Source organism: Propithecus coquereli, unplaced genomic scaffold, assembly GCF_000956105.1.
Source record: "Propithecus coquereli isolate 6110/MARCELLA unplaced genomic scaffold, Pcoq_1.0 Scaffold19, whole genome shotgun sequence".
NCBI lineage: Eukaryota > Metazoa > Chordata > Mammalia > Primates > Indriidae > Propithecus > Propithecus coquereli.
This window is the reverse complement of record NW_012143856.1, coordinates 4,665,669-4,692,592: the sequence shown is the minus strand read 5'-3', so window position 1 is coordinate 4,692,592 and position 26,924 is coordinate 4,665,669. Positions and strand designations below refer to the sequence as shown.

Here is a 26,924-nt window from a genome sequence, read left to right as displayed (position 1 = left end):
TCTTCTGCCTGTATACAGAAAATAAAGGTTCAAAAGTCTAGCTACACGTTAGAATCACCTGGGGACCATTAAAAAAATACTGATTCCCCAGGTCAACCACCCTAGATTGTGATGTAATTGCTTTGTGTCCAGAACCCAGATGCTGGTATTCTTCTAAAGTACCACCTCGCATGTGAGAACCCTGAGTTAGTGTTAGTTCCTTTTCCTATTCTATCATTCCTGTTCACATTTAATTTTATGGAATTTTTCACAAAATGATGCCTTTAATGTGACAGACAGATTAAGCTCAAAATTTACTTTTGTCTTCCAAAATAATCAGAAACACTCTTGACAGTAATTGCATTAAATCCTTAGGACTGAGCCCTATCCCAATACAATATAATGAAAGTTCCTCTTATTTTGTTGAAATTTCTTATCATGAACATTTCTGACTTACTTCATATCCATTTAATAGCAACTAAGTCACTACCCTATATTCTTTCCTTTTTTATGTAGCACCAAGTTTAAGTCCTCACTGCATATGTTCAAACAGATAATCTCTATTTTGTTCACGTGGCCTGTAGTTACATCTTGGAGAATTATATTTTCAGATGCTCAAGCTCATCGCTCCCAAGGGCTTGTGGGAGAAATACGTGTGCAAACCCAAAACTGAGGGAACGGAGACGAGACAATATAACTGAGGGTTATATTGTAGGGTACTTTAGAGAAATGATGATGCATTAAATTTTCAAGGCAGCAATTCATTTAAACAAATTCAATTAGCCAACTAGTAAACGTCTAGACATTTTCTATTCCCACTCCATATGCTCTCATTTGAGCAAACACATACACTTCTTGACACCTTCTACCATTGTTATGACAGCTGAATATTTGTATCTGACTCAGTTCCATTTGCTGAGCTCCAGACTCAAATGTCTAGCTGCTTATGAAACATCTCCATGGAGATGTCCCATTGACCCTACAAACACAGCATTTGCCATTTAAGCAAAATTAATGATCTTGTCTCCCCATATCTACCCACTTCTAACAACCTCCATCGTATTACTCCCAAGACAGAAACCAGGGACTCAAATCATTCTAGACTAATCCCTTTCTGTCATGCCTGACATCTACAGTGATATCTCATTTAAATCTCCCTATACCAAAAAAAAAAAAATTCTACATTCCTCAGTGCTGTTAAAATATCATACAGGAATGGGGGGAGATCTCCATCTCACCATCCCCATTGTCATTTTCTTAATTCAGACACTGCTCTTTGTTCACCAGAGTTATTTCAATTTTGTTTCCTAATTTTATCACCAATCATCTTATAAATCTTTAGTTTATCCTCCATGCTACTGCCCTAGAGATTTTTGCAATACATAAATTGAATCATGTCATTTCCAGATGAAAACCCTTTAAAGTGTCCCTGTTGTCTGTCTCGGGAAGCATGACCTCTTTAAGAAGAGGTCCAAGGCTCGTCATAACTCCCACTAGTTCTCCAGAATTCCTTTAGATTCACCTTATCCCCCACCGGTGCCCAAAGCTTCAGCCATACTAATTACTTCCAAATCATTCCTCTTTTTCCCCTCTTGGTTTCGTGACTTGAACCACTCTGTCTGCCTTGTTCCTCCAAAAGAAACCTATGTATGGTTTAACTCAGCTTAAGTGTCCCCCCTTACTCATAGCACCCGATTACATGTTTGTCTTCACCTCGTGCCTGCACGATAACGTGTACATTCTAGTCAAAGTACCAGTGCATTTTACTACATGTAGTTGCACCGGCCCATGTTGAAAACAGAAAGATATCCTTGTGTCAACAGAGCTTGAAAACTGATGAATAGAATGTAGACACTTCATAAATGTTTATTAGGTGAATAAATGATAAAATAGCCAGTTTGTAATGCCGATAAGGCTAGCTCAGCTGCTAAAATGAAAATTGTCACATCCAAGCATTTCACTGTCATGGCTGGTAAAGATGTGCAACATCAACCTTACCAAATTCAAAAAATTGCAGAAGTCAAAGTCTGCAGGTGATACAACCCAAGTTAATCATTTGGTGCAAGGGCTTTCTTCTGCCCATGAGGGCAGCGAGCACCTACAAAGGATAGGGATTTAAATTTAAAAAGCTCTTGGTTGTGGTTTCTATGTGCCTAGTATGTGTTCCCAAAATTATCTGAAACATACGTCTTCTAAGTATTTGGTGCCAGTTTGTAAAGAATTTCAAAAATTTGTTATCAAATAGAAATAGTGCTGAATTAGGAGATTATTCACTTAGAGTTCATAGAACAAACACAAACCTCTAAAGAAAAAAGACATATAAGAACAAAACAAAATGCATCTCTTCTGTTGGTTTTAGACATTATTTTGCTAGATTCTCAGGACAGAACTTTCTGGGATATAATTGTGACAGGGAGTGCTAGTGTTTGTGAATCATGGCTGTTGAGCCCTGGAGTTACTCTTCAGAAACTACAAAGACTTACTTCATTGCTGCATCTCTCCTGCTGTTATGCAGCAAAATAAAAACATGCTGACATTGACAGGAGCCAATTCAATAAAGATTTATTGAGCAGCTACTATGTGTAAAGCGCTGTGCTAAATACAGTAGAGGATAAAGAGACAAATAGGATGTTGCCCTTCACTTGGGAGCCTGCAATCTCAAGAGGCAGGTGAGTAAAAATTAAATCTGATGAAAGGCAGCATTTGCTGTGCTATTATAAGGAAACAAAGTGCTACAACAGCACTTTCTTTAAACCACAATTAAATCTTTACTTATTGGTAAAACATTCTCTGAAAACAATATGTCAGCATTTAAATTAATACTGGGGTGAGCAGAGGATTCACTAAACACAAAACAAAACGAAAATGGATGGCTCATTTCTCTCTTCCCTTGGTTGCCTCAAGCTTGCAGTTTTTTCTAATCTGGGCTAATTGAATGGTGGCGAGCCCCTGAAATAAGTGGAACCCCCCTACCCCGAAGTTGGCAGCTCAATAGCTGTGACTCTGTGGTTCTTCCTGAAAGGCCAGCACCACCAAAAATGGCAGAGTGGTTGGCACTCTGTGAAGTGATGTCATAGTTTTGCCACTGCAATGAATCTCTAATACTCTTTTAAAGTGTGCCAGTTCGGCCAGTTACCATCTGTGGCCTTTTAAAAGTCATGCAGTTTCCTTACTTACAAAATGAGTAGGCTGCCTTAGACTGTATAATGTTTCTAAGGTTCTTTCTAGCACTAAAATTCTGTGGCCCTTAGTGTGAAGTTTTGATAAGAGCCATAACATTTTTCTCCTGGGCTTCTCCACATCAAGTAACACAAGAGAAAAAGAACATATTATTGAGAGGTAGGGAAGTACCTCACTTCTTTCAGAAATATCCCTTCTGATTTTTCCCCTTCACTCATGTTTCTATAACCAGCCTTCTTTCTAACTAAGTCCTGTATTATTCAACTTGGATAGCAAAAAAAAAAAAAAAATGTGGGACTTGTGTGGGTAAATGTGATGGCACAGAGGTGGAAAGTCAACAGACTCTGTCCAGAGTGGGCGTGCAAAGTGCTGGACACTCGAGAAACAAATGGATCTCTGTAGGTGTAGATAGAGAGGATTTGTAAAAAAGATTATTTGACTCAGCAAGTATTACTCAGCCAGAAAGACCCTGAATATAAGATAGTAGGACTAAACCTGAACAAATCATTCTAAATTTCCATGACGGTAAGTGCCATGGTATGCTCATGTTATGCGCATGTTGTAATAGATAAAAATTTTAGATTTCCATGTTTTGTACTTCCATTAGCCAACAAAATCTTCGAGGTTTTTCAATGTATTTTAGATTGTAAGAGAAATATATTTTACCAGCAAAAACATTTCTGCTTTTAAATTAGCGTCTGAGGAGGGATCCTATTTTGTTTTGTTTTTAGAGGGGGAAGGGGAAGTAGGAAGGAAAGCTGAATAATTTAAAGATTTAAGCTTTAGATAGTTCTTTTAAAATATATATATCGTCTTCAAACAAGACAATCAAAATTTCCTACACTTCCATTTAAACTGAGAGAACTTTGCAAAATAATACTGGTACTTTTATTCCAGTGTAATCTCCGGAGAGGATGTTGTCCAGATGGTGCATGGCCTCCAATTGTCACTGCTCTGTGCCGTGTGCATAGCAGTGGTGCCCTCCAGTGTCAAAAAGTCACAGGGTGAGATGAGTTAGCACTCGGGGGACTGAAGGACCCATTGATATGCCACAGCCCAGATAGTTATCAAGTGCCTACCTTGTTCCCAACGCTGGTCTAAGACCTAGCGATGCAATTAAGAACAAAACATGTTCATATCCTTTGCCCACTTTTTGATACATAACCTAATCATCTGTACCCCCATAACATGCTGAAATAAAAAAAAAAAAGAACAAAACATGGAACATCCCTGCCTTCATGGAGTTACCCTCTAATAAGCTAGGCAGACAACAGCCTTATGTCAAATTATGTCAGTGCTAAGGCTTATATAGGATGGAAGAAGTTTCAGATCTTTCCTGGAAGTTCCCAGGATTACTTTAAATCAGTAGAAAAAGCCACCGAAAGAAAATTCTGACAGAAATGATCTACCCACCCACATGTCTCCAAAATAGGGAATTTCTCTGAACTTAGCATACCACATGTGTGTGTGCACACATACATGCATGTACACATATATTAAGTTATTTAAGACTAGAAAGATTGTGCTTTGTTGCCAAATTGGAACCACACACAAACAACTGATGACATCTAGGAAGAACATCAGAGTAGTGATTTTCTGTTACCTTTCGTTGAAAGAAAAGTATATTCTCTCAGTTTAGTGTCAGAATGAAAGTCCTGGCCTCAGACAGATTCAGGTGAGTCACTGAGAGTACGTCAGTTATGTTAACAATTCTCACGCAACAATGGTGAACAGTTTAATGAAGTTCCTTGGTCGTGCTGTGCATCTGCCTTTGGGAAAAACATTGCACCTTATGGAACAGAGGAATGAGCATGTGCTGTGGTATGGAGTCAGGGTAGGGGAGATGACCTGAGTCAGGATTCCTGCTTTGCCTTTTATTAGCTGTGTGAACTTAGATAACCTCAGAACCCTAATTTCTCCTTTATAAACTGGGAATAACATCTACTTTTGCCTTGCATTACCGTGTTGTATGTTGTATAATATGCCTGGCGTGTAACTTAGGTGTTCAGTAAATAATAGCTATTGTAGTTGTTATAGTCTAGTCATGATTGGTCTTCTAGAATTAGTTCAGGGTAGTATAGAGGCCAGCATCCCAAAGACTTTAAGGGAAGTGGGATCCTAAGTGTGAAACAGTAGTAAGAAATGATCATTTTCATTTTTAAAGAGAATGGCAAGAAAATGGTGTTAGTCAACGTAATGAAATTTTGTGTATGATGCAGATCAACAGCATAGAAGTAGAAGATTTGATTGGAAGCTGAGAAGATTCTTATTCTCCTTAGTTTAAATATTCTTTTCCCAGTTATATCACTTAGCTTATATGTGTATTAGGAAAAAGAGTTTAATAATCATACTGTGCCTCACTTTTTACACCTGCAAATTGTAGTTGCCATCTATATTGTATGGATGGTTTGAAATATGAATGAAAGTATATAGAAAGCTTTGAAGTCTTCGTAAGAGAATATTGATAAATGTAAAGGATTATAGTGATTATTGTGATCACAAGATAAAAATTCTTTCCACTCGGGGTACTTGAGGAAGACCCAGAAAAACTATCATATTGCACTGCTAGTTTCAAAGGAATTGCCTTGAGACTACTAGATGCTGAGAAATTGAACACTTGCAGGAAAGGCGTATTAACAATTTTGTTGTCTTAAGTTTTAAAGTTACACAAGAGTGGGTGAAAGAGAAATTTTATTCCAGGTGCCATTGCAATCCTGTGGGTTTGTTTTATCTGACATGCTGTAGGATCAGTCTGTTGGCTTCTGCTTTTCCTCCCTGCTATGAAAATGATGTCCATGCACTTTCATTTCATCACCGCTAAGCTTCTTCAGGGTAATAAGAGACAGAGGAGAAACACCTGGTCCCTCTCTCAAGTGTATTTCAGTTCTATTCCCTACCCATGCTGTTAGTTCAGCTTTGAGGGCCTTGCTGCTTATAGCGGCCCCTCTTTGTTTTACTATTAAATACTCCCCAAAAAAGTATAAGCTTACCTGACAAAATTACATTTTGGAAATGAAGAATAAAGTTTCTTACTTACTGCTTTCCCACTCTTCACTTTATACCACACACACCCACACATATAGATCCCTGGAGAGGGGAACAGAAAGGGAACAACATGGAATTTTGGCTTCATCTCTCAGGTCTGATACTGCTCTGTGGAGGCCGTTAGTGTCTGGCCTCCACACTTTAAGGGTATTTCTGAGTAACCTGTACTAACCATTATTTTAGGGCAAGAATCAACACTATTTGATTTTCTCTTCTGTGTGTACATTTTCTCTTCTCTGTGCTGCTGTTCAAATTCGTCTATGTTCCATATATGGACACTTCTCCATTTATGAAGACTGCCACCAAATCAAAAGAACTTATAGGTTTTGTTACATCACTGTTTTCATTTGGAAAGCATTTTCTTTGCCCTGTTAATTTAGCTTTTACATTAACGTAGTGAGATATTTCATGATTGACCACAATATTAGACATTCAGTCTATAGCTGTTACCATTACCTTATTTAAGGTGTAATGATCTAATCACAGTACTTCAAGTTCTCATCATTACCAGGGACAAAATGTTCTGTGCTTTTGAATCAGGATAATTCCCCAGAGTGGTCTGAGGATGCATCATGAAAAATCTCTAGAAATAAGAGGCAAATACTACACACTAGTGTTCTGTAAACCCAACCACCATAATTCTAATTTTATTTGAGTATTCTATGGTCATAAATAACTACCCATTTTCTTGAAGGTATAATTCACAGGGGACATTTTAATATGCAAAACTCTCCCTACTGGAAAGTTATGAACATTAATCAAAATGTAATCATAAAGCCCTTAGAAACAATGTAACAGAAGAAGAGAAAAGCACTAAAACAAAAGATAATGACGTTTATTTTTACAAAAGCAATAAACACAAGATGGGTAATATTGTATAAACTTCATTCATCCATGTCCTGCTTTTGAGATCTATTGTTGTCTGAAACATCAGTTTTGTATATCTAGTTCCTCTCCTCTGTGATAACACTTAATTTAAAAACAATTTGGATTGGCATCTTTTCTATTTCATTTAGAAGTTTTGACTAGTCCGGAGCCAATTTGCAAGTATTATTTGTAATTACCCATAAGAGTCCATTCAGAATTTACTATCCCTAAATCAGAAGTTCATAATTGAGAAACTGAACCCTAAAACCAGTAAGACCTGGAAACATATTAAATTAACTTTTATAGTAATTAACTTTTATAGTAATTAAAATTTTAATAATTATAAGCTGTTTACATATAAAATTTGCTGCCATTTTTGCTATCAGAGTTTTCTGATGTGTCAGAAATACATGTTACAAATCATTGAAGGAACAGTATTTTCCCTCATGAGTAATGTGAGCACATTTTCCATTTGGGCCCTTTTGCCTGGCAAATTGGAACCATATTTGAACCTACATCAGAGTAACTGTGTAAATAGACATAAACATAGTTATATTATTCTTCCTGATTATAATTTTTGTTTATATAAATATTTTCTCTTATAATATTTCCTACTCACATAAATGAAATCTTCTCATTCTATGTAGCTTCTAATCTTTCAATTGTAGTCTAATGTCCCTGGGTTTACAAATATGTGTTTTTCTTGTGAGTCACCACAAATTATGCGGGAAGCAAGTGGAATTTAATTAAAATAAATAAAATTATATTCTTGTAATCATCAACCTGAAAGAAGTATTAAAATATTGATGACTTGGCTTTGATGAAATTAAGGAGGACTGGTGTATCAGTCCCCCATCCTGTTTGAAATGTTTTTCTCCATTTACAGCAACAACAGTAAAAAACTAAGAAAGAAACACATTTATCAACCATTCTTCCTCATCTCCAAGCTTATTTTCTTTCTAAAGAAAAATTGACAGAAATGTTAACTGCGTTTTTTAAAATGTCTCAAATCTTTTTTGTGCAAAGTCTTAATCATAGTATTGGAGAAGACAACACCCGTACTTACTAAGAATTTATCAGCAAGTTGTTATATATGGCCCTTCGCCAGTTGTTTTTAAGAGATCAAAATGGGACTCACCTCTGACATCCCACAATAGTTACTGATATTGTAACTAAAATGCTGATTTGGGCAGATGACTTTGTACTGCTTACCTGGTGAAGCAGGGTCTAGAAACAATTCTGATTTAACCTTACTGTACTAATTACTGTAAACTCCTTTTGTGAGTAGGATAATAATTGTCACACTTTGCCCTAAAAGTAGAATAACCACAATGAAGATAATAATATATAATAGCCTTAAGTATATGCATGTGTACCAACATTTAAGAGGTTATCTGAAGTCAAAGTGTCCATTTTTCAGTGAGTATATGACAATGTATGTAAGTCTACTGACATGAGAATACTATTCCTGTTGCACAAAAGTTCTAAACACATGATTATTGATAGACGATCTTCATAAATTCTGAGCAGAAAGACATGGAAACATTGGCTCCTATCTTTCAGCCCTCAAATTATCATCCGGGAGCTATTTTTACCATTTTATCATTCAGTCTTGTGTTGTAATTACTTATATGTCTTTGTCATCTCCTCAACTAAACTAGAGTCTCCTGAAGTCAGGGACTGTATTTTATAAAATTTCTAGGTTCTCTGCAGAGCCTAAAATGTGGCATAGACAGACAAACAGCTCTACTTAAGAACTACCTGGGTTTCATTTTAGAGTCATGTAAAAATATACCTTTGTTCAATTAGGAATGTTGGATTTTTAAAAAACAGATTTAAATGGCAATAATCAGAGGCACATTACTCCAATCTGACTACCTGAGAAAGATTAATTCCCTAAAATGCTCTTTATAAATCAAGAATTAAATTGTTTTAAATATACTTGAGTCTGAAATTTTGAGGACCTATACTTCAATATTCTGTCAACTGATCCAGAATTGTTGACATAGTTACCTAGTCTCAGGAACATAAAGCTAAATACGTTTCAATCTAATCTTAACTCATTGCAATTTCTGAAAAAATACATGTTAATAGGTTTTGCACTGTCAGATGCTTCCACAAAAATGCATGCAAATAAAATAACAGATTGCAGACCTGGATATGATATATGCTGATGTTTTCAAGAAATAGAAATACTTTCAAATGAGCTCTCACCTAGTAAGCTAATTTTAATTTGTTGATCATATTTCAAATAGAAAGTTAAAAGTCATCTAGGAATAGTAATAATGCTTTTATCATGGTGAGCAGATTGAATCAGATAATACAGTATCATTTGTAATGAGTTCTTATGTTTTTTATAGGTGGATAAGCGGAGCAGCTGTAGTCAATGCATTTTATTCTTCAGGCAGAAATCAGATAGGTAAGATGTATTCCTAAATAATTCTTTAATATTTCTCTACTATGCCCAATCAGCAGTGCACTTGTATGACCAGTTTACAATACTCTAAAATAGGCACAGCTGAGGCTGAGTCATTGATTTATTGTATATACTTCTTGAAAATAAGTGCATCCATGTACCTCTTTCCACCATAATAGGAAATTTTAATTTTATTGTTGTTGGTTGGTTACTTGTTTTTTATTATTATTTCAAAATATAATGGGGGCACAAATGTTTTTGGTTACCTGGATCCCTTTTGTAATGTTTAAGTCAGGGCTGTAAGTGTGCCCATCACCCAGATAGTGTTCATTGTACCTGTTAGGTTGTTTCACTTATCCCTCCTCCCCTGCACCCCATGCTTGATTTCCACTGAGTTTTTCTTCCATCTGTGCACATGTGTGCTCATCGGTTAGTTACAATTTAATAGTGAGTACATGTGGTGTTTGTTTTTCCATTCTTGAGATACTTCACTTAGGATAATAGTCTCCAGTTCCATCCAAATTGCTGCAAAAGGCATTAATTCATCCTGTTTATGGCTGAGTAGTACTCCATGGTTTACATATACCACATTTTGTTAATTCACTCATGAACTGATGGGCACTTGGCTTGATTCCACATCTTTGCAATTGTGGTGTGCTGCAATAAACATTCGAGTGCAGGTATCTTCTTGATAAAATGACTTCTTTACCTTTGGGTAAATACCCAGTAGTAGGATTGCTGGATCAAATGGTAGGTCTCCTTTAAGTTCTTTGAGGAGTCTCTATACTGTTTTCCACAGAGGTTGTATTAATTTTCAGTCCCACCAACAGTGTATAAGTGTTCCTTTTTCTCAGCATCCAAGCCAGCATCTATTGTTTTCAGACTTTTTAATAAAAGCCATTCTAACTGGGGTAAGATTATATCTCATTGTGGTTTAAACTTGCGTTTCCCTGATGATTAGTGATGTTGAGCATTTTTTCATATGTTTATTGGCCATTTGTCTGTCTTTTGAAAAACTTCTGCTAATGTCTTTTGCCCACTTTTAAATGGGGTTGTTTGTTTTTTTCTTGCTGATTTGCTTGAGTTCTTTGTAGATTCTGGTTATTAGCCCTTCATCAGATATATAGCTTGTGAATATATAGCTTGAGAAAATAGATCTATTTTCTCCAATTCTCTAGGTTGTCTGTTTGCTCTGTCTATTATTTCCTTAGCTGTGCAGAAGCTTTTTAATTTAATCAAGGCCCATTTATTTACTTTTATTGTTGCTGTGATTGCCCTTGGAGTCTTCTTCATAAATTCTTTACCTAGGGTGATATCTAGAAGAGTTTTTCCTATATTTTCTTCTAGAATTCTTATGGTTTCATGCCTTATATTTAAGTCTTTTATCCATCTTGAATTAATTTTTGTGAGTGGTGAGAGATATGGATCCTGTTCCCTTCTTCTGCATGTGGCTATCCAATTTTCCCAGCACCACTTATTGAAAAGGGCTTCTTTTCCCCAGTGTATATTGTTGTCTGCTTTGTCAAAGCTCAGTTGGCTATGTGTGGATGGTTTTGTTTCTGGGTTCTCTCTTCTGTTCCATTGGTCTATGTCTCTATTTTTGTGACAATACCATGCTGTTTTGGTTATGATAGCCTTGTAGTATAGTTTGAAGTCTAGTAATGTGATGCCTCCAGATTCATTCTTTTTGCTTAAGATTGCTTTGGCTATTCATGTTCTTTTCTAGTTCCAAACAAAGCATAGAATTATTTTTTCTAGGTCTGTGAAATATGACATTGGTATTTTGATGAGGATTGCATTGAATCTGTAAATCACTTTGGGTAATATGGACATTTTAACAATGTTTATTCTATCAATCCATGAGCATGATATGTTTTTTCATTTTTTTTTTTTTGTCATCTGCAATTTCTTTCCTCATTATTTCATAGTTCTCTTTGTAGAGACTGTAATTGGCGTATAGAAATGCTACTGATTTGTGTACATTGATTTTGTAACCTGAGACTTTGCTGAATTTATTTATCAATTCCAGGAGTCTCTTGGTGGAGTATTTGGGGTTTTCTAGATATAAGATCGTATCATCAGCAAAAGGTGATAGTTTGACCTCGTCTTTCCTGATTTGGATACCCTTTATTTCTTTCTCTTGATTGCTCTGGCTAGGATTTCCAACACTATGTTGAATAGAAGTGGTGACAGTGGGTACCCTTGTCTTGTTCCAGTTCTTAGTGGGAATGCTTTCAAAATTTAAAGTATTACAAACCACATTAAGTAATTTGTTTCTTTTATAATATTCCCATTTATAGCTAAAATGGTTTTTCTTATTTCTAAGCACTTTTTAAAGTCTCTTAAATATAGCCATATGAAGTTATATTGACTTTAAGACTTCCTAAGCATCAACATCTTAAAGTGGCTGAAAGTTCCAAGAGCCTACTTTTCCCAGATGCAATTCTCCTGGCAATTCTGTATGCCAGTTCTGATAGAGATAGCTTTTTATCTATGTCGCCTTCATTCTGGAAGCCACCAAGGAGATTAAAAAGTTAAAAACTCAATTATATTAAGTTGAACCATATGAAATTGTATTTACCTAACTATTTATGATTACTAATAGTAATGTCACAGACATACATAAAAATAATACATGAATGAATTGTCATATATGATGAATAACTGAATGACTTAATATGAACAAGATATATTTTTTCTCTTCCTGGGAAGGTCTGGACATCTTTGAACTCTTTCTCTCTTATCACATAAATGGACCCAGTTTTTTCAGAGGGTTATTAGCATTAGAAAGGTACCCAACTGACTCAATACTGCCAGAGGTGTTCTAAATGAACAGTAGAGCCTCCAGATATACTTAGTTCTCTAGGTTGGCTCAGTCCTGCCCTTCAATTCTAAGTGTGATTCAGAAGCAAAAGGGAAGATAGCTGGGCTCAGTGGTTCACACCTATAGTCCCAGCACTTTGGAAGGCTGAGGCAGCAGGATCATTTGAGGCCAAGAATTAGAAACTAGCCTGGACAATATACCAAGCATCCCCATTTCTACAAAAAATTTTTTAAAAGATAGCCAGACATAGTAATGTATGCCTGTAGCCCTAACTACTCGGTAGACTAAGGCAGGAGGACCACTTGAGCCTAAGAGTTTGAGGTTGCAGTGAGCCGTGATCATGCTACTACATTCCTGGGTGCCTAGATGACAGAGCGAGACCCTGTTCTCTTAAAAAACAAGAAAAAAAAAGAAGATAACCTCAGCATTATTCTAAACTACTCTTCTTCTATCTCAGAGTCTGTTGTAAGCCTCATTTTTCTTGAACTCTGTTACCAATTAGAAATTATGAAAAATCCTGTAAGACATTTATCATTGATTAATAAACAAATCTTAAACAAAATTATATCCTTTTATGTTAAAGTTTGATTACACCTTTCTCCATTGCTTTTAAGTTAAGAAGAGGTAAGTTAAGAAGTTATCTACATCTTCTTTTAGTATTTTTATGGTTTCTAATTTTGGAATAAAACTTTAATCCATCTGGAATTTACTTTGGTACATGACATGAAAATGAATTATATGATGTAACCAGAAAAGATAGTCTTTATATAACATATAAATAATAAGTAAGACATGCGCACCCAGGTTCAAATCAAACTCTAAGCTAATAGAGTCTAGCTAGTCTAGCTAATAGCTCAAAGTCTAAGCTAATATGTCATCTGGCTATGGAAATGATTGCCTAAACTCAGACCAGAACTTGCTTAATGATCAACTCCTTGGAACCATGTAGTCAATCCTTTGTAATATATTCCTAAAACCATTCATACCTTTTCTTAGAAATGCCTTTCTCTCTGGAGGGTCTTCACTTTGAAAACTTATTTTTAATATTCAGTAGTTCTCTCAGTGTACGATCTAGTTTATTCTACAATGAGACTATTAAAGTTTGATTTCACCTTTCTCCATTGCTTTTAAGTTAAGAAGAGGTAGGTAATTAATTTATGGCATTGCACTGAATTAATTTTCAGTACAATGCCAAGGCATAGTGAGGCAACCTAGACCCTTAGCTGTGCATTAGGGAAGACTCAGGGATATAGTTTCATTTCAGTTCAGCTCAGCTCAGGGAGGAACCTGGATGCTATCAGACCTGGTGTTGCTACATCCTCTGTAGGACCACTTTGGCATGTTCAGCTAGAGTAGGCCCAGGCAGCTTAAGGTCCCAAGACAGGACCTTATTTGACTCTGAATTATCCCAAGTCCCTGGAGATGGCTCAAAATCAGTCTACTTCAGAGATTCTCTGATCAGAGAAGACCTGGAAATGTTCTAATTTTGAGTTTGTTGTCCTCAAATCAAACAAACACATAGCAAAAGGAAAAAGAAGGTAAAAGTGGCCCAACATTTCACAAAATAGACAATTATCCTCTGAATAATGAATAATTGGCCATAATAAGCATTTTTCTTTTAGAGAAAGAGTCTATCTCTGTCTCCCATGCTGGAGTGCAGTGGCAAGATCACAGCTCACTGTAGCCTTGAACTCCCAGGCTCGAGTGATCCTCCTGGCTTAGCTTCCTGAGTAGCTGGGACTACAGGTGTGTACGATCATGTCCAGCTAATTTTTAAATTTTTTGTAGAGATGGGGGTCTCTCTATGTTGCCCAGGCTCATTTAAAACTCCTGGGCTCAAGTAATCCTCCTGCCTCAGCCTCCCAAAGTGCTGGGATTGTAGGAGTGAACCACCACTCCAAGCCCCCCATTCTTAATATATAAGAAAGACCTTTTTAATAATTCTCAAGATAAATGCATCTGATGGAAATATGAAATAAGAAAACTTGTTAACCTCTTTTCATTGCTTGTCTGCTAATAACAGAAGTTCAAGAAGGGGAAAGTGTCATACAAGAGGGAAAATCTTTGAAATATGCACTTTTTCTCTTTGACAATTCATTTAGATCTTCAAAGTGGGAATTGTCTTAACTAAAAATAATTGAAGATTCAGATCTTCACCTTTCTCCTTGAGAGAAATATGTGTGTGCATATAAATACACACATACGTACATATCTTCTGTAGCACTGTCTTAATGGATTTGGTATGAAATTGATTACAGCATTAGAGTTGGTAGAGAATAGCATGTACTACATACATGACACCCCACACACACAGACATACAAACACCTCAAGTTAGATTATATACACTTTTTCCTGGGATTGGTCACTTTATGCTTTTATTTTAAAAAATATTTTGTTATCATTAGGGAGTTACTCATATCAGTAATTTCTACTTTTTAATTCAACCCCACCATATTTTGTCAGAACTCATATTCAAATTTGTTACACCCCTGACCACTTCACATAAACAAAGAAGTCAATTTCTAGAAAAGAAGGCATATTGAAAGTGTTTAATTTACTCTTCCTCTTCCTTTGAACAGTTGCTTCATGGCGCTCTAGAAACCTTCCTTGTCATGCCATTAAGAAAGTTGCCCTTGCATGTTTATCAAATGTTTCTCTGCAAGTTCCAGGCAGAGTTGAATCATCTTATTAAACCTTAAACTCCTGTCCAAGGAAATGATCGAGTCGGATGGAAAATCTTACTATTGCTGTATTCTCCTTTTACATTAAAATTTCAGTAGAAAACTTTTAAATGAATATTTTTAAATTTTAGAAATGTGTAAGCTATTTCCTATATTCAGCCTGTATGGTCTATGAATACCTCGAGATAATTACATTTTCTAAACTGTCTTTTTTCATTCCTAGGAGTATTATTTTCAGACTTGAAAATTTAGAAAATGTTTCCAAACATGTTGCTACCCCATTTAATATAAAAGAATATTTAATTATTTTCCACCAAAAAAATTTTACCTGATTGCAAACATGAGCTTTATCTGAAATATTCTAAAATTGAATTGCTTACAGCCTTTAAAAATAATTTAGGAAAGTTGCTGCGGTGAAGTGGTTGGGAGGTGGGGGAGCAGAGGAGGAGGAAGAGGAGAAACAGTCTTTTGTTCCATGGACCAGTGTCTAATTTAATTAACTAACTTGTTGACAATTATGAATGTAAAAAATGTACAACCAAGCAGTTGGTTATAAACAACAGTTGTGAAGTCTATCAGTGGCAGCAACAAGGTTAACAAGGAAAATCCCCCTTAACAAGATTAGCTGAGGAAGTTAAAGGGGAGATCATAATTAGCAAAGCGGAACTTGAAAACTAGTATTTAATATGAGCCACAAAAATCTTATCACTTGCCTGAAGAATGGCATATCAGGGTATAATTAAAGCAGCAAGATCTTTATAGTTAATGTTTAGTCTTGATAGCATGTTTCATAAGAGCATTTTATATAATGGATAAATTTTAATCAAAGTACATAGTGTGGGAGATAGTATTCACTTTAAGTTAATAAAGTACTGTGCATAATTTTTATACTTTAAGCTAAAAATAATTTCTTGGCACTGTTTAGCTCAGGCAGCTACACGTGAGGTATAACTTTCATCAAAATTCTTCAAGGACGAAAGTATTTTTTTATTATTTTGTCATCTGAATGTTGTGGCAACTTTCCAAATTTTTTAAAAGTCTGGAGAGCAATTAAATTGCTCAGAGTATTTTTAAAGTCTCTTCTGTAAATATCTAATATTTATCCCTGAAACCCATGTAAGGTTATGTCATATTCAGCCTACCTGAAAGACAAAGAAACAACATTAGCTACTCTGTGTTAACTAGATCTTAAGTTTCTTAATGTCAGGGCCCTTCTGTTATATTCTTGATATCCCACATAGCAATGGCCCAGGGCTTTGCAGATAACAGGTGTTGATACTAAAGATTTTGTTTGTTTGTTTCAGAACATAATGTTTAAGTTACTCAGTAGATACTAGAATTTTAAAACATGAAAGATGAAATTACTAAACTGTGGGCATTATTTTTAATTTCTTTCTATGGTCAAACAACATGACCCAAAAATTTATTAAACAAATGAAATGTATTCCAAGAGAAGAGAAGAAAAGCACATTATTAGTATATTTCAGAAATAGTGAAAACATGGTTTGACTGGAATATGTATTATAAGAGGAAAATGGAGCGGGGCCTGGGGGAGGTGAAGATGATGCTGTAGAGACCAGTGAGAATCCTTCTGAAGATTTTTAGCAGGAGAGTAATAATGACCAGAGTTGCTACTGGCTGCAGGATAGATTCAGATTCTAGATTAAATTTAGGATAGATTATAGATAGTTAAGTGAGACAAGAAGTGAGGAGACAAGGAATTCTTGGGACAAGGAATGAGGGTGTGAAGCGTGATAGTGGCAGTAATACTGACAGGAAGAGATAAACCAAAGAGATACTACTGGTAGGAAGGCACATCACCTGGTCTTTGCCTAAGTAGAATGTAAAAGGCTTTGTAAAAGAAAGGAGGTAGCTAAGATAAATAGAAACATTCGTGGGTGATTGAGATCCTTCAAATGCCACTAGCAGAAATAATAAAGTCAAGAGAGTTATGGTTATGGCTTAGACTTTGATGTTTGACTCATTAAATTTAAAGTGTTTGTGAGACCCCCTAAATGGAGAAAGTTAGCAAGTACTGCAGATGTCAGAGTAGACATATGAAAACTTCATTTATTCAGCACATTTCCTGTGTACTGATTATGTTCCTCCCAGGCACTGTTCTAGTTTGAGGTATTAGAGCTAATGAACTGTAAAAACAGATGGAACAAAAACCAAACAAATGTATATACAGACTCACAAATCTCAGCTCTTAAAGGACTAATATTTCAGGAGCTAAGGTGGAAGTGGGGCAGACAGAAAAAGCAAAAACTCCAGCCATAAACAAATAAACAGAATATAAGGTAGTCATAGGTACCTTGATGAAAGTAAAATAAGGTTATGTGATTGAGGGATACCTTCAGTGGAGTGGCGCTTTTTATTTAAGATGCTATTGTAGATAGACAAAATTTTAGAGATAACATTAAAAGTAATATTTGTGTTATTGAGTAACTATTTCTTCCACATATTTATAAGGGGGAAAGGACCATCTGAATGAAGATTTTCATTTTCCCTTGCTCCAAACTCCTTACAGCAGAAAATAATATTTAAAACGAGTGTACAGGGAATTGTGATTATAAATCATAGATTAGGGTGCCACTCCAGGATGAACTCTTTGTTGTAATCAGTAACAAACAGCCTGCATTTGTTTCTGTTGCGGAAGATTTTCTTATATACCTAAGTGAAACCAACATACTGGACAGTGCCTTAACAAGCAGGACGCTGACCCCAGGCCTGCTGTCATAGAATAATACCACAAATCATCCTTAACCACCTTCTCTCCTTGTAGTCTTCCCAGCTGGCATTCTGCAGCCTCCCTTCTTCAGCGCCCAGCAGTCCAACTCATTGAACTATGGGGGCATTGGCATGGTCATAGGACACGAAATCACCCATGGCTTCGATGACAATGGTAAAGTGCAACTGACATTTTCCTTTGGCTGAGATATATCCTCATAAATTCAATTACAAGTCATTATAATTTTTATCAGTACAAAACCACATGTATTCATCTGTGTATCATTAGCTTAATCTTCACCATACTTTCAGCTTTCTCTTTAAACTGTTTCTTAAGAAGATCAAAAAGTTATAATATTGAAGTAAGCAGTGTGTGCTGTACACTCTGGCAGAATAAAGCAAATACTTATCTTGAGAAAACACTGTGATATTTGTCAACACCGATGGTAATGCTTGGTCTTATTTTCTGATCATATGTTACCTATCTTGCCAGACCCTTAGAGATAACAGTCTATGTCCATGTCTGAGAGTCAGACATATTCATAAAATCAGAAAGTATTGCCTATCCGAGTTCCCATGAGACTTTCAAGTTTCAGTGCCTTTGATTAGGAACTTTTTTGGCTTTTTTCATCTTATACCTACTACCACGTTCACATCTTTTCAACAGTAGGTACTTAAATGTTTATATGCTTCCCTAAATGGAAAAAATAGGTTTAGAGTTTCAATGAAAGCTGAATTCCTAAGAGGAATAAAAGAAAAGATGTGAAATATGTAATGAAATGATAGTTAAAGCTATGAAAATGATTAGTTCAGAAGTGGGAAGAAAGTAAAAAGAGAACAGTAGCAAGAAAATAATTAAACCTTAACTAGACCCAACTTTAGAGAGCCAGAGAAAGAAAAGGAGGCAGGAAGGGTAAATTTTTTAAAAGACTAAGTGTCTATTAACTCAAATAAACTATGCAATAGTCTTAACTGGTAAATACTAGTACTATTTTCATTTTTCAAGTTAAAAACATAGAGGCACATGAAAGACTTTCTCGATGCTACAAAGCTAAGAATTGGTGGAATCAGGAGGTGAGTTTAAGTGGTTTGGCTTCATAGCCCTTTTCTTATTAGCTACGTTTTAATATTTAATAAATATTAAAAAGGTGATAAAATTAAATGTCAAAACATATGACATATATAAATGCAATTGGAGCTTAAAAAGAAGAAAGATCAATGTTGTTTAGGGCTGGCAGGAAAGCTTCAGGAGAAAAGGAAGACTTTTTCTTTGTGCTTGCAGTAGAGGGAAACTGGGCCCATAGTTTCATGTTTCATGAAGGGTCTGAGAATATGAAATGAATGGCAGAATAAAAATCTCAACCTTTTTAAAAACCTCAAAATATCAAATTAGACAGACTTGGTTGAGTCGAAAACCATCCAACAGAACAAGGCATGATATCAGGAGTGTTTTGTCTGGTGGCCTCACCTGAGATATCAAGAGCCTAGTGTATGAAACATCTGTGTCGGTGCTGAGACACATCGGCAAATAAGCTCCCGCAGTCCAGGCTTTCCCAACCTGTGGATGGGGAGGGACAGTGGTGTCTCCTATCATCTGTCCAATTTTACACAGAAGTATTTTGGTTCTCACACTTTGAATTAAAGATATCTTACTGTAATTCTTGTTGTAATGAGCTCCCATTTTACTTAAATAAATATATTACAGGCAGAAATTTTAACAAAGATGGAGACCTCGTTGACTGGTGGACTCAACAATCTGCAAATAATTTTAAAGAACAATCCCAGTGCATGATATACCAGTATGGAAACTTTTCCTGGGACCTGGCAGGTGGACAGCACGTACGTCATTAGCATTCTCTTGAAAAGTTTTAAATATATTCAATCTTAAGTGAACTATTGATGCTTTTCTTAATGATCCTAATAAGGGGTCTTCTTTTAACAGCTCAATGGAATTAATACACTGGGAGAAAACATTGCTGACAATGGAGGCATTGGCCAAGCATACAGAGTGAGTAATAATGTTTTCTTTCCATTTTAGTGATTGGAGCATTTATCATATTTAATCATTCATTTAAAGCCTTTTGCAAAAAAACACATATAATATAAACAGTAAATGATGAATGAAAATGGAAAAAATGTAAAGAGAAAGACTATTGTAAATATACAAATCATAAGGGTTAATACAGTTGATATGATAGAGCTGAACACATCTCTTAAGTTTGTGAAAAGCCAAGAAAATTAATCAGAGAATGTTATATCAACAGAAATGAGGAGATATGAAAGTTCCACAAAGGAGGCAACATTTTTCTAAGAAATAATCTCTGAAATAAATTTCTTACAAAGGATGTCCCGTAAGAAGAATTATTTCAGTCTCATTGATCAATATAATGAACAGGACCCTCAGTTTTGCAGCAGGTGGGGTAGCATTTGAGAACAATAATCAGCATAAATTAGAGGCATTATATTAAACCACAGTTCATTTGCCATGATAAGATAGGGGACTGAAGTGATATGGTTCCAGCACGTGGCCTTACAGTCAACCAAACTGTTACATGCAAAGGAGTATTATCAGTGGAGCATCACTTAGGATTCTATTTAGCTTTCCATTCATTCTTGTATTCAACAAGTATTTATTGGGACTTTATTGTGGTCTTGGCACTATTCTAGGTGCTGGTGATATAGCAACGAGCCTCCATAAAAAATGGCATTATTTGATGATCTGAGCAAAGGATGTTCTAGTGGATGCCATATGCATAAAAAAAGTAGGGATTTTCACAAAAGGGTGGAGGATTGGTGGTCTTAGAAGCAACAAGGAGAAGTAAGGAGGATTCTGAATTCTTCTCTCAACCCTGAGGTAGCCTACATGTGGGAGAATGAGCAGAGTCTGCTTGGGATGGTACAGGGACAAAATATTCCTAGACTGGAACTGGGCTCCTCTAAAACAGGGATGCGTGAAATGATTGGTGGAGCGGATAAGAATGTAGAATTATTTGTTCACCATAGAAATCTTTGGGTTAGAGGGGAGGAGAAGAACAGGAGTGGTTGGGTCTGGGAAGAGGAAGCATCAGAGAAGTGTAGGGAGGCATGAATGGTGGGTCCTGTGACTTGGCAGTGATCAAGGACAATCAGAGTATGAAGCTTGGGAGATTAAGCCTGCTGTGATGTTTCCAAAAAACTGATTCCCAGCCAGTTCCTGAGGGACGGTAGATTGCTACTGCTTTGAATGCTTGGTAATTTTTTTTTTTTTTTACTGTATGCTAGACATTGTGCATTTTACCTCTTTGGGTGTTGGATTATTTGTTTTGTTTTGTCTTTCTATAAATATTCTTGAGCTTTATTCTAGGATACAGTTCAATTCCTTGGAAATGATTTGCTCCTTTTAGGTCTTGCTTTAGAACTTGTTAGATGAGACTGGGACAGTTCTCAGTCTAGGGACAATTATTTCCAACTGCTGAGACAAGATTCTGCTATGTAAAACCTGGGGTTTTCCATTCTTGTCCTATGTACCAGGCATTGTTATCACTAATCTTTTTGAGTGATTCTTCTCCTAGCATTGAGTAGTTTGCTCATACACATCTCCAGATCAATACTAAGCTGAATGCTTGAGGGTGATCATTTGCGATCTCTGAAGTTTTCTTTTTGTGTAGCTTTCTCCTCTGTAGTACCCTGTTCTTGGTATCTCTGAACTCTCAGCTTCTCCTCAACTCAAGCAGTTCCCCAGGCTCTGACTGAGGTTCTCCTTCCTATGTCATGGGCTGAAAACTCTCAGAACAATAAGCTTGGCTGTCATAGGACTCACTTTGTTTGTTTACCATCTCTCAGGGATCTCTCTCTTTTTTTTTTCCCCCTTGACGTTCAGTGTTATGCAAACCATTGCTTCATATATTTTGTCCATTGTTTGGTTGCTTCAGCAGCGGGTTAAATCCAATCCCTGTCACTCCATCTTAGCTAAAAGTGGAAGGCACTCGTGCTCTTAATATTCCCATGGCAATTCTAATATACAGCCAGATGGAGAATCACTGCTGTAGAAAATCTAGCCAAAGTTCGGATTGACGGTACTTCTGTAGAGACCCTCACCTAGAGAAACTACAGAATTAGAATATAATGAAGCCAATTAGAAATTGGAAATGACATATCTCAAAAAGTTTGTTGCCAATCCCTTTTTAAGAATATTTAGTAGAGAAAAACTATCTTTTTTTGATAATGTCCGTAAATCCTTAGGAATTAAGAACATTTTCTGACATTCGAGTTACCTGAATTTCTTCCTCCTAATGCAACTGAAGTTCAGTCTATTTTGTCTTGTCTTCAAGGGACCAGAATAGTTGCATAGCCTTATTCTCAGGCTCATAAGGTACTAGGCCTCTAAGGAATCTCAAGAAAATCCCTTGACTTTTGGTAAGAATCACTCAACCTAAGTCTGGTGTGAGTCTATTTTGCTAAGAGTAGTAACTAAGCCTAACATAGCAATTTCAGACTTCCTTGGCAATCCATTCGTCCAAGTGACTGGCTTCATCCATAGAACAACATTTAGATAAGTTTTACATCACTTATTTTAGTCATCCATTCATTCAATTGACATTTGTTGATCATCTGACATGTGCCCGGCTCTTGTCATCTGCTAATCAGTATCCTGTTCTTTGCAGAGCATTTAAAAATAACTTCTAGTTTTCTTTCTAATCCATGAAATAGTTGTAGTTTGCCACATCTAAATTATTATTATGTATTATTACAGTGATTTTAATATAAAGGTTAATTACTTGGTTACATGGTCTTTTACATAGGTTTATATACAAACTCAGAAATTATAATCATCTTTTTTCTATTTCATCAACTGCCTAGGCATATCAGAATTATGTTAAAAAGCATGGTGAAGAAAAATTACTTCCTGGACTTGACCTAAATCACAAACAACTGTTCTTCTTGAACTTTGCCCAGGTATTGTATCTTTCTTGAATGATAGATGTGGGAATCATTTTGAGTTGTAATTTCACAGTAAGTTAGATAGTGCATGCTCAGTTTTCTTGTTTTTATCAATTGTGGCAGAGCATTTGACTTGACCACCTTTCATTGTTTATGATAGACTGTCAGATCATATTAATGATAAATAATTGTGTTCCTGGTTGTATATTATTTGGAGACTTAATGGCTGAAGAATGCAAATTTCAATTTAATTTTGCTTGCTCCTCCCAACCTGCTCAAACAAATAATCCTTGATTGAACCTGAGCACACTGCTTTGCTTTTTCTATTCCTGTCTATCCTAGGTGTGGTGTGGGACCTACAGGCCAGAGTATGCAATCAACTCCATTAAAACAGATGTGCACAGTCCAGGCAATTTCAGGTATGTGGGCATGAAGAGTAACTAAAGTGCTCCCATATTAGCTTGATTGCTTCCATAATTGGAATATGGCCTTTTCTAACTATGATTCTATTATATTTGGAAATCCAGTGCTTTTTTTTGTTTTATCATTTTTATTTTATTTTATTTTATTTTATTTCAGCAAATTACAGGGGTACAAATGTTTAGGTTACAATATATTGCCTTTGTTCCACCTGAGTCAGAGCTTCAAGTGTTTCTATCTCCCACACGGTGCGCACCGCACCCATTAGGTGTGTATATACCCATCCCCCTTTTTTTTAAGAGTCAAAAGATCAACAAGATACAATGTATGTTTACACAAGCATAGCCTTGGATGCTTTTTTTCTTAAAATCTATGTGTCCAAGGCTCAGCACCTGATGGATTTCAACAAAGATGTGGCCTCAGTACAGTGGCTCTATTTAAAGCTAGCATAAAGACATTTCCAAGAGGCTGTGAATGGTTTAGTCTTAGACTAAATTCCCAATTTTAAAGAAAAATTTCCATTCAACATAAAGAAAAACTTCTACTAATTAGCAGTTTTTCAACATGGAATAGCACTGTCCCCAAAACTCCAGGAGAGAATACACTGACGCAGAAGTCAGAGATCAGCCCATCCAGGGTGCTGGAGAAAAGTGCCCTACAGTGGAAGACTGAGTTAGAAGACACCCAAAGTCCTTCCCAAATTAGAAAATCTAAGAGAACAATGGACTGAAAGAGAATCATTCCAACCAATATTTGAATGTTAAATCCTGGATCCCTATGTGTTCTAGGACAGAATTTCTAATGCTCCCCCTTTCCCATGTGCTATAACACTCAATCACTCATTTGCGAATCAACAGCTACACTTCTCAGGCAAGAAACTCTGGGGGAAAAAAAACTAAAAGTTTAGCAGGGTGGTTGGAAAATGGAATTTGAGAACAGTCGAGAACTAATGGAATAAATTTCAAAAGCCCTATCTAAAATGGATGTGAACATACTGCAGGATCATTCATTCCTGGGAAAAAACACATTTGTTTATGGGGGAAAACACATTCAATTATGAAGCAATAAAGTAACACATTTAAAAATTAAAGAATTTACTCAGCTTGTTCTAGTATCATCATTGTCATTATCGTCATCACTATCTAGTATTTGCCTTAACAGTTGTTTCAAAATTCATTTGCTCAACAACTGTTTATCGTGTGTAATTCAAGCTAAATTTAGTCATGCTAAGATATTTAAATTAGCTGCTTTTTAGGTAATGAGCAACAAAGTCACTGGAGCAATACCCATTATGGTTTATCTAAGAAACTTTTAGTTTTAATTTTTAAAGGTTGTCTTTTCCTTACATCTTCAGAAGTTAAGGTGTAAGAATCTAATTCTGAGAATACTAGAAGCTTACACAAACCACCATATAATCTAATTTGTCAAAGCTTTGTCCTGCATTTCCCCATGAACTAAAACATATATCCATAAAAACCTCAGTAAATTTAAGTAGTATCTTTATGATACCTTGTGTATCTGTCATCCTCTAAGAATGAGAGGTTGCAAATTAATTTTTTGACAGGGTAAAGTTTGTCTCTTTTGAATATTAACATTTCATCCTAAACACTGTATTAAAATTTCTCTATTTAAAATATATTTTCTACCTTCTTGCCTTAACAAAGTATCCTGAACAAGATCTAGCCTCTTTTTTCTCATGAAACAGACTATTGTTATGATCATTAGCTGTGGTTTTGCTCTTTATTTATTTAGTTAAATCCTCAAAAGCTATGGTGTGTGGAACTATTTACTCCTACACCAATGCTGATGCTTTTTGACTTTTCATTTTGGCTTTTTACTAGAGTTTTTCTGTGTGTCTGTTTATTCCCTAGTTCTCTTTCCTTTTACTATATTGCCTGCCTTTAGCCACTCATTCCTGCATTCTGATAGCTCAGAAAACATATTGTTAAGCTTAGATGGTAAAAGCAAACGCAAGCTTTGAAGGAAGAAACATTTGAGTTCCAACCATGGTTCCACCATTTACTAGCTGTTACTTAAACTCTGTGCCTCAGTTTTTTGGTATGTAAAATGAGGATTAATTATCATGAGAATTGCTGGAGGATTCACGTTAATGTATACGAGACACTTACTACATATAAGTGTTTGAAAATTAGTACTGAAACTATTTTTATAAAAGAGGGACGAACAGAATAAGAATTCCCATGAAGAAGGTTTATGGACTTTGCAACATTGGCCTATCAGCTGACAGTCAAGGGCTTTTGTTGCTTATTTCTTATGTTCTGCATAGTTTAGAATGTCAGTAACTGATTACCAATTAAGTGATAGGTAGGTAATTGTTTTATACACCCAATTTCAAACTGAAAACAATATTTTATTATAAATATGTGAAATTACTTGTATCTTTAATTTTTTTTGTTCTGGCTCCAAAGATGCCCCTTTGACTATTTTACATTCATAATAAGAGAAGTTGTATGTGTTGTTTTTATTTTTCTTATTTTTTTTTTCACGGGTAAATGGAGTGCCAATCTTTTGTCAAGGAAATAATTATTTTCTCTGGAGGTAAAGAGATTTCCTTGGCAAAAGGTTGAGGTTACATTTAGTTTTGGAAACAGGCTGCTTCCTGGCTGTATAAAGTAAAACAAATTTTTTAAAGAACTTTCAAAACTAATAGACATTGAGCTGCTACTGAAAATGTATGCTTGGTAGTTTATGGTTTTAAGATAGAGGGATATTTGTAACCTTGTGCTTAAAAAGCCACACTGTTAAAAACAAAAGGCAAAATATACTTGATATAAAGCTGAATCTATAAAACCATATTTGTGAGCTCTAACCTATAATTTTCTTCTTCGTAGCTAAAGCCTTGTATACTCTAAAATAAACTTTCAAACCTTTCAAAAAAACATTTTCCCTTTAATCGTCTAGAAATTGAATCCATTATTTAAATATTGAGTACTTTTGGGAAATCCAGATTTTAGTTAGCCATCCATAGTCACTTCAGAAAATGATTATTTGTTATAATGATACTGTATAATTTATAAATGTGTTTCTAAAATTATTTAGATATAATATTTCTACATAATAATAATATAATGAGGGTTTGATAATTTTTAAAGCAAGTCCAAATAAAAAATGATTTAGATGCTTAGATTGTTCAATATTATTGTCCAGTCAGGGAAAAAAAGGGCACTTTATAGACCTAATATCACGAACAAGACAAGAAATGTTTTTCACAGTTTAATTTCTAATATTTTTGAAAGAATATTCTTTATAGTGTTTTAAGTAGACATTTCCAACAAATACGGCTATTTTGTTCCTTCTCATTTTATAATTTAGCCTGCTTAGGCTAAACTCTTTGAAATACTGATGTTTCCCCCATTTATCTTAAATATTAGCATTTGTTAATAATATTTTATTAGTATCAGTATGGATTTTGGTGAACTTTGTAAAATTTCTGTTAGCACCCGTTAACTTTTAGTCCATACCTGGGAATCTATTCAGGCATTTATTTCTTTGTGAATGTATAGTGGAACATGCATTCATCAATGTGACTTTGCTTTGAAAAAAATCATAAAAGTTAGTTAATGATAAAGATCATATAGCATATTCATGAATGAAGCCAGTTAACCCTGTAATCAAGTTCTTCATTTAAAAGAAATAACAAAAGATTGTCAGAGGAACCATTAATTGTAAAAAGCTTATTCAGTAACTCAAAAATCCCATTAATTACGGGCAGGAGTAGTCAGATACATTATAGGATATAAAGTCCATTGTTGCTCACACAATGTTTAACTCTTAGATGTTTTAATACAAGTGATTATTTGCCAAGGGAATAAACAGCAGCAGTATAATAAATTATTTTAT

General features: G+C 35.4%; 1 protein-coding gene across 1 annotated transcript in view; it reads left to right on the top strand.

Annotated features, from left to right (window-relative positions):
• MME (membrane metallo-endopeptidase) overlaps positions 1-26,924 on the top strand; it is an 89,899-nt gene that overhangs the window by 55,600 nt on the left and 7,375 nt on the right. The window contains exons 17-22 of the mRNA XM_012642865.1: positions 9,432-9,490; positions 17,779-17,898; positions 19,429-19,562; positions 19,666-19,731; positions 22,563-22,658; positions 22,986-23,062. Coding sequence (XP_012498319.1) covers positions 9,432-9,490; positions 17,779-17,898; positions 19,429-19,562; positions 19,666-19,731; positions 22,563-22,658; positions 22,986-23,062 — 552 coding nt within the window. The remainder of the gene's footprint in view (positions 1-9,431; positions 9,491-17,778; positions 17,899-19,428; positions 19,563-19,665; positions 19,732-22,562; positions 22,659-22,985; positions 23,063-26,924) is intronic.